Below are 9338 nucleotides of genomic sequence, written 5' to 3' on the forward strand. Positions count from 1 at the left end.
GGGTCGAAAAGTTTTTTTTTCTCCTATTTTACAGATTACAACCCGATGCTGCCCTCTGGAGGCGCTGGACAGTAGCGCAACTCTGAGCAAATGTAATACGGAGTTAATCCCCTACCAGCAGAGGGCATCGTAACAGCATCAAATGCAGGAAAAAGCAGAATAGGCCTCACCCCCCCAAAAAAAATTATGATTAGAATTACCAGAAGTTAGATCCAAAAGATGGCTTATGATTAAACAGTTAAACACGTTTGTTCAACAATGATTCAAGGACAGACTGTTCTGTACGAGATGATCTGTACTTACTTACTTGACAGCTTAAGTTAACAAGCGTGTGTGTGTTTATTTTTATATATAATCTACAGTGGCATTTTTTTATGTTTTGTTACCATTATGTTTAGCACCAATACACCATTTCACACTCCTTGTGAAGCTTACCTAGCAACACACCTTTCTGATTCTGATTCGCTGAAATCGTATATAAATTTTGATAGGTATGGTCATTGTGGTGATTGTGCAACTCAACACCACACAGACAGGATATGGAGAACAGAGAACAACTTTGTGCTACGATAAATAAAGAAAAGGGACTTAAAGCAATATCAAAGTTTTATTCTTAAAATGTAGTATAGAGAGGAACAGTAGTACAATTGAGACAGAAAAAAGGAGAATGTAGGCTAGTTCCATATCTTCGAAAACCTTTGATAAAAACGTAAAAAGAGTAACCTGAATTGTTGCTTTGTGTTCGGAAGGGACTGAGGTGTGGCCGGGGTCTTGCATCACCGCGAAAGTTTCGCGAGAAATTGAAAAATACAACCTTTGTTTTTTTGCGACAGCGTAAAAAAATACAGCCGGGAAAAAAACCTCTTTATATCTGTAGTGTTTCTGTTTGTATTTTGTGTTTTGTGTCCTTTTAACAAATACAGCATAAAAAGTCTAAAAACAATAACATCAAGGGTTTTTTCTTAGCTTTCATCCGTTACAGTAAAATCAGTAGGATGGTGTGTGTATATATATATATATATTTATATATAAAAACAAAAACAAAAATCTGGATAACCGGATGGCATGGTACGGTATGACAAGCACACAAGTGACAACAAAGCGGAAAGGTCAAAGATCACGGAACAAACCACCTGGAGGGGTGTGGGGAGCTAACTGTGGACCTGTCCCGTAGAGGAAACTCACTAGTTAAATATCTTATTCATATATACCTTCTGCTTTTATAATCTCTCTTTATATGTATATATATATATAGATTCATTTATATATATCCATTATATAACTCCACCCTGTGATTTCTTTAGGGCTCAATGTACTAGAGGAAGCGATCTCTATGCTTTAATAAAATACATCTTTCAACAGAGCATCGAGTGAAGCCACACGCCGTGCTCCAGTAGCACTTCATCACATGGAACCCACTGCAGAGACAGACATAAACGGCCATCCAAGGTCTCAACCCGCAAACAATCCGTGTGTTCTTTAGAAAATATGTGCTTAATGAATAAAAAGAGACAGAACACATCTTTAGAAAGGACAAAAAAAGCGATATACGCATCGAGGGTAAAGTGAATGATTCTGTAGCATAAAAACAGGAAAAGGAATCTCAACAATTACAGACACAAGCAAGGATCCTCTACGCTATAAAAGTTGTCAGCTGGCTTTTCTCAAACATTTCAACAATAATTACAAAAAAAACAAAAAAACAATTTTGGTTGGACAAATAGAAATTAACAGTCTTGATTGCATTTTGGAGTCAACACATTTATATATATATATATAATATTAAATAACAAAACAAAAAGTGTAATAAAAAAACTAAAGTTGCGCATTGGAGGAAGAGCACAACAGTTTGTATATATATATATATATATATATATCCATTTAAATATATATAGTTCCATTCAGACCTGCTTCAGCGAAAGCAAAAGAGACTTAAGAACGTAAAAACAAATGATTTTCATGAACGCAAAAAAGTTAAGTGCATGTCTATGCGGGGCCATAGAGCTTCACTTTATGCGGAACAAAGTGTTTTTGCTGCCTGGCAGAGCTAAACAAAAAAGAAAAAGAAAAAGAAAAACATTTCCATCCCAATTAAATTCAACATTTGATAAAAAGTTTAAAATAAACAACGAACAAAAAAAAAAAGATCTGAACTTGGTTTTGTGAACGGCTTGTTGGTCCATCCGTTTTAAGTGTTGGGAACGTTTTAACAATAGCTCAGTACCCAATAGACAACCACGTATCAGGTAGAGCGGTCCGCTTAGGTCCATGACAACTTACTGCCCGAGGTTTGACAAAATGGTATGCGTGTGCATTAAATGAAAGCTTTTATTTTGTAGAAAAAGAATCGATGGCAAAGCATACCTGATAGTCGCCGTAGCAAAACAGTGTTCTATAGTTTAAGCTGATTACACGTAGATCTATATATATATATATATATAACTGAGTCAGTTTAAGCGTTATGATTATTATCATATACAGCCTGTAGGTCCAGTATTTTGCGACAAAGCGTTACAGCACCAAACGTTTTTTTCGTCATTTGGCAAAATTCAAGCTTTAAGTGAAAGTCAAAATGCTTTATTTTTTTTTTTAAATATAATAAAGTGTTACTGTGACGCTGTGATTTGTATAAAGCTAGCAATAACATTTTCCCCTTGTACTTTCATTTTCTTTTTGCATCTCTTCTCACGACCAAACCCCCCCCCCCGCCCGCCCCACCCCCCCAAGCTTAAAAAAACAGTCTTGCACCATCCTCTTCTCTTTTTTAAGCGTGTTTCAGTAGTTCTAGGTTTCCTGCGATATCTTGGTGTGCGGTCTGCTTGGCACAATAGCACAGCCCTCTTAAATTAATCATAAATATGGCTGTGATACATTAGCGTCACAAAACAGATATTTGGTTCCAAGATTGTGCAGGTAAGAAAGAAAAAAGAAAAATAATATTAATAATAATAACAACAACAACAACGACCACCACGACGACGAACTTAGCGCGTCTAAAAAAAAAAAACGAGTCAATCTACATAGCAAAGTTAATAAATCTTCCTGTCTGCAAATTATTTCAGGCGCCGGCGTGCGCTACACACTCGCGGCGAGCGATGCGCGCGCACAGGCTGAACAGAACACACACGCGGCCGTCTCTCCGCTAGCAGAAGCAGACGACTTACAATTAGAGCATTTCAAATAAGACCATTAACAACCTCTTCATAAATTAAATAATTAACTAGTTTTTCTTTCCCTCGTTCTCGCTCTCTCTCGCGCGCGCGCTCTCTCTCTCTATCTCTCTCTCGCTCTCGCTCTCTCAATGATTGGCCGATCGTGACTTAACACTATGTACACTACCACCCACCCTCTAACCCGGATAAAACAGGACAAGACTCAAAAACAAAAAAACATGTATCACCAAGAAAGAACCTGATTTTTCGTATTAGGGCCTCGTTAAAAAAAAAAACTCTACTGAGCACATATTCAAAGGATTATAAAATGTGTACATCTTTGAGGACCCCTCTGTTAAACCAAAGCTTCTGTAGTCGCCTTTTTCTTTGTCATAAACGCGTTACGTAACCTCGCGGTTGGATAGCACTTTGGAGTAGTTGATTGTTTACCAGCTAGAGTTTTTAAGTTGTATTTACTCGTCCTCTAATATATATTAAAACATTAAATAAAAATTATTTTAAAAACTCTCATTTAATTTCTTAAGCTTGCTTTGAAAACAAAAAACTAAAACAAAGAAAGAAAAAAAACAAAAAAAACAAAAACAACACAAACTTCAGTCGTCCGGGGGGGCGGCGGCCTCGCCCTCGGCCCAGTTTGATTGGTCGATGTCGGCCGCGTCGTCCGCCTCCTCGCCCTCCTCGCCCTCCTCGCCGTCAAAGTCGTCGTCGTCGCGGGCAAACTCCATGGCGTCCAGGCCCTCCAGGCCGCCCTGGGAGGCCTGGTGCGAGTCGGCGCAGTCCACGCACACGCCGTAGCGCCGCGAGCCGTGGCGGATGCCCACGCTGGCCGCCAGCATGAAGATCTTCTTGCACACCATGCACTTGTACTTCTTGTCTTTCTTGTGCACCTGGAGCAGGGGAGGGGGAGGTGGGGTGGTGGGGAGGTGGAGGGAGGTAGAGGGAGGGGAGGAGGTGGGGAGGTGGAGGGAGATGGGGGGGGAGGAGGTAGAGGGAGGTGGGGGGGGAGGAGGAGGGAGGTGGGGGGAAGGAGGTGGAGGGGGGTGGGGTGGGAGGAGGTAGAGAGAGGCGAGGGGGGGAGGAGGTAGAGGGAGGTGGGGGGGGAGGAGGTGGAGGGAGGTGGGGAAGGGAGGTGGGGGGAAGGAGGAGGTGGAGGGAGGTGGGGGGGGAGGAGGTGGAGGGAGGTGGGGGAGGAGGTGGAGGGGGGAGGTGGGGGGGAGGAGGAGGGAGGTGGGGGGGAGGAGGAGGGAGGTGGGGGGGAGGAGGTGGAGGGAGGTGGAGGGAGGTGGGGAGGGGAGGAGGAGGTGGAGGGAGATGGGGGAGGAGGTGGAGGGAGGTGGGGAGGGGAGGAGGTGGAGGGAGGTGGGGTGGGGAGGTGGAGGTGGAGGGAGGTGGGGAGGGAGGAGGTAGAGAGAGGTGAGGGAGGTGGGGGAGGGGAGGTGGGGTGGGGAGGAGGTGAAGGGAGGTGGGGAGGAGGAGGTGGAGGGAGAGGAGGTGGAGGGAGGTGGGGAGGGAGGAGAGGAGGTGGGGAGGGGAGGGAGGAGGTAGAGGGGGGAGGAGGAGGTAGAGGGGGGAGGAGGAGGTAGAGAGAGGTAGAGGGGGGAGGAGGAGGTGGAGGGAGGTGGGGATGAGGTAGAGAGAGGTGGGGAGGGGAGGAGGGAGGTGGGGAGGGGAGGAGGTGGAGGGGAGGAGGAGGTGGAGGGAGGTGGAGAGAGGTAGGGGGGGAGGAGGAGAGGAGGTGGAGGGAGGTGGAGGAGGTAGAGAGAGGTGGGGAGGGAGGAGGTAGAGGGAGGTGGAGGGAGATGGGGAGGAGGAGGTAGAGAGAGGTGGGGAGGGGAGGAGGTAGAGAGAGGTGGGGGGGGAGGTAGAGAGAGTGGGGGAGAGAGACCAACAGACAGTGAGACCGTGTGGGAAGGGGTTAAAGGGGTAGTTCGGAATTACGGACATTCCGAAACTACCCCTTTAATATTGATGCCTCACTGTCAAGAACCCACGCAGCCTTGTTGTAGCTGACGCTGGTTGTGGTGAACAACACTAATGTAACGATGTAGGCGGCTGTAACAAAAGTCGAAAACTATAAACCCAACGCTTTGTTTAGCATTCATGAGATAATGGGATACTGCAGCCACTACCTTTGTGATCACGGGCCATGGCTCTGCTTAATGTCTTGCGACATTCACCGATTTCAGCGGTTATTTATTAGGCAATATGGTGGAGGAAGTGGGCTGGCAGCAAAGACACTCCCACATGCCCTCTCATTCTTAACACGAGGAACAAATCTAAAAATGTTCCTGCTCTCTCCTCATGCAAAACATACGGCATCCAAAACGGAAAAAAAAAAAAAAAAAAAAATTAGAAAGAAAAAGCAGTCTGGTAGCCTTTAGGGAGATATTGAAAGAGAAAGAAAAAACATGTCTGTTAAGCAAACCACATAAGGTAGGGCCACGTTGGCAGCCGAAGACCGTGGAGCATGACGTGGTGAGTGTGTGTGTGTGTCTGTGGGCGTGTGTGTGCGTGTCTGTGTTTGTCTGTGTGTGTCTGATTGTGTCTGTGTGTGTGTCAGTGCGTGTCTCTGTGTGTGTGTGTGTGTGTGTGTGTGTGTGTCTGTGTGTCTGTGTGTCTGTGCGTGTGTGTCAGTGCATGTGTCTGTGTTTGTCTGTGTGTGTGTGTCAGTGCGTATGTGTGTGTGTGTGTCTCCGTGTCTGTGTTTGTCTGTGCGTGTGTCTCCATGTCTGTGCGTGTGTGTGTGTGTGTGTCTCCGTCTCCGTGTCTGTGTGCGTGTGTCAGTGCGTGTGTCTCCGTGTGTGCGTGTGTGCATGTCTGTCTCCGTGCGTGTGTGCGTGTCTGTCTGTGTGCGTGTCTGTCTGCGTGCGTGTGTGCGTGTCTGTCTGCGTGCGTGTGCGTGCGTGTCTGTCTCCGTGCGTGTGTGCGTGTCTGTCTCCGTGTCTGTCTGCGTGCGTGCGTGTGTGCGTGTCTGTCTGCACGCGTGCGTGCGTGTGCGTGCGTGTGTGTGCGTGCGTACCAGGGAATGTCTCTTGACGTGCTCGCGGCGCGTGAACAGCTTGCCGCAGATGTCGCAGCTGAAGGAGCGCACGCCGGAGTGGATGATCAGGTGCCTCTTGAGCGTGCGCCGGTGCTTGGCGATGTAGTTACAGTGAGGACACTTGAGCTTGTTGAGGGCCAGGTCCGAGGACTCACCTGCAAGCAGAGAGAGGGGACGGACACACACACACACACACACACACACACACACACACACACACACACACACACACACACACACACACACACACACACACACACACACACACACACACACACACACACACACACACACACACACACACACACACCTTAGTGTGAGTGGGGGAAGTTCTGCCAGTGCTTTTACTTTAAAAAGGCAACCGTTTTTTCAACCCCATTGTGATGGGCTGATGTGCGTTTGACAGCTCTTTTTTTTTTTTTGCCAGTGGTCTAACAGGTGAGGTGAACATGAAACGCATGAAAGACAAATAAAACATGGTTGACTTCCTTGTTTGTTCATTAACTGATGAACTGGGCGTTGGAGGAAGTGTCTGGGTCGGGGAAATACTGGTAAAACGATCTAGTAACAGGACGTTCCAGAGCGTTCCTTGAATGTGTTGGTATGACATTTTACCTGACTGCACTTTGGGTCGGTGTTTATCAGGTGCAGTGACATCGTGTGCATGTGAAGGGCACAGTCACAGAGGACACCTCATATAGCCTCTATGTACAGATTACGGTCAGGGATCCACCTGGTAACTTAATGGTCAACAGCAGAAAAACAGCCTTTATGTCACACCCAGCGGGCAAGGCTTGATACGGACCCCAACGTTTCCCCAACGAGCGCCCCAGTGGAAAGTGATATGTGTGCATACGGAACTTTAGGGGCACAGCGAGAATGTATCAAATTATTTATTTTCCTTAATTAGAGATTTTTACAAGCAAAATTATCTAATTTATTGGAATACAGAAAGTACACGTGGATTTAAATACGTTCTGCTTCAAACTGTATACTTTTTAAAAAATACATCAGATGTAACATTTCCACATTGAAATATCTAAAAACCAATAGACCTATGTTATATATTTTGATCGAGTTGTGTCCTCCCAATGTTTCCAACAATGTTCAAACCCAGATAAATACCAGGTGCTTCCCCGACCAGGCTAATGCGTACAGTAACATTATAACATTACAAAAACATTCAATGCGCTGATGTGCTGAAATCACACAACTTTGATTGAATTTGCCACATAACTTGAGCTACAGCTGTACGGGCATTTGGCTAATCCAATGGTAAGTTAACTAGTTAACGTCACTCGCGGCTGTTTCATTAGAATGAATTGAAACAACTTGAATTAACGTGACATAATGTTATGTCAATAAAACTTGAATACATCATCTGCCCGTGAACATAAAGTAGCTGTATCAGCTCAAATTTGACCCGGTAATGGTGGCATAGATTACTCCAGCAGACAACAGATCGCATGCTACTTCAAAACATCCTCAAACAATGTATTGCGGTCTACGCTAATACCACACCATCAGGAACCCAAGATTTTTTTTTTTGTAAGTAACCGTTTTTCTTTTCATATTTGGTTCACCTACTCCTGCCTCTACTTAGAGCAGCGTTGAAAACCCCTCCTTTTGAAAACAACTAAAGTAGCTTCATTGCGTGCCAAGGGAAAAGGTCAGTTATACTTTAGAGGGCCATATATCGCAAAGTAGTCACCCCTTATTAAAATATATTTTAGTATTTTAAGCAATATGACCCCACTCTCATCATATTGGGAGGAATGTTAGTTTTATGGCATCCAATCCAAAGCTTTATGACGCTACATACCTTGCCTGTTAATATAGGAACTACCTAATCCAAAGCTTTATGACGCTACATACCTTGCCTGTTAATATAGAAACTAGGGATGCTAAGAATGTGTCGACTCAACGATTGATTCTCGACTCGTGCTCAAGTCGACTCTAAAAATAGAATAGTTTTTATATATATATATATATATATATATATTTATTTATTATTTTTTTTTTTATTATTATTTTTTTTTAGATGTATAAACCTCTTAAACTTCCTGTTCAAAACGTTGCCACATCTTTCTATTTTCAAAATAACCAATTAAAAATATAGCCGGAGATATGCTGCCCATAAGCGTAGTCGAGGAGAAGGGGGTTCTGATCGCATTTCTCGAGCGTGATTGCACAGTGCCATGTCGCCAAACTATGACTGTGGCTGGAGAAAATGTACAGCGAAGCAGCAGGCTCCTTCCGTGAGATCCTGTCCTTAGCGGAGAAAGTTGCCATCACCACCGATGCTTGGACAGCGTTGACTACGGAGTGGTACGTGAGCGTGACCATTCACTTTTTTTACTGACTGGGTTGTGCAGCGTGCGCTCCTGTGGACCCGCTCAATGCCAGAGAGGCACACGGCGGAATACACGGCTAACGTCCTGCAAGCCGCCGTTGAAGATGGGTTCATAGCCGACAGAGTGGCAGCCTGCGTGCATGACAACGCGTCCAACAAATTAGATGGTTTCATGGCTTGAACTAATTCTGTTGCAAAGAGGAGGCGCCCAGGCTCAGCATCAATAACCTAATTAAAAAAATTAGTCGGCTGGCACCGACACGTTTTGCCTATTGTAAATTGACATGAGACATTGTAAATGTTCACAATCCTGCTCCATGCTCTGATATTTTGTTTATCATCATCTCTATTAACTGGTGTGCTCCTGAGTGCAACCTTTGAAATATGACGGGTGGGCCACTGTCTTAAAAAGGAAAGCGCAGATCCTTTGAGCTCCGTAACTGCTGCAGCCGTGGGGCAAAAAAAAAAAGAAAGAAAAGAAAATAGATTGATTTGTCGACTCGTGACTCAGACACGTCGACTCACAAAATACTGAGTTGTTAACAGCCCTAATAGGAACTACCCAATGCAATGACATACATTGCTTGTTAACAAGCAGCTATTAGCAGGCCTATCATTGTTGCAAGGCCTGAGGTACAGCTTTGAATAAAAACATAATCTTTAACGAGGATACTCCATCGTTAAGTGGATAATTCAAAATGAGGCAATCATTTAAAATACAGTCGCTCTATGAGCGCAGACATGAGCAGATCTTACTCTTTTTTTAATCAGC

The 9338-nt window shown here is 44.7% G+C and overlaps 1 protein-coding gene across 1 annotated transcript; it reads right to left on the bottom strand.

Annotated features, from left to right (window-relative positions):
* Positions 1-610: 610 nt before the first annotated feature.
* LOC311374637 (zinc finger and BTB domain-containing protein 10-like) lies at positions 611-6870 on the bottom strand (the record flags this gene model as incomplete). Its single annotated transcript, XM_084490438.1, has 3 exons — positions 611-4060; positions 6193-6368; positions 6834-6870. 3 exons carry the CDS (start codon positions 6868-6870, stop codon positions 3767-3769), a joined length of 507 nt encoding a protein of 168 aa, XP_084346564.1. The 3' UTR covers positions 611-3766.
* Positions 6871-9338: the final 2468 nt, after the last annotated feature.

This window comes from Micromesistius poutassou, assembly GCF_964030765.1.
Source record: "Micromesistius poutassou genome assembly, contig: SCAFFOLD_1235, whole genome shotgun sequence".
In the NCBI taxonomy this organism is placed as follows: domain Eukaryota; kingdom Metazoa; phylum Chordata; class Actinopteri; order Gadiformes; family Gadidae; genus Micromesistius; species Micromesistius poutassou.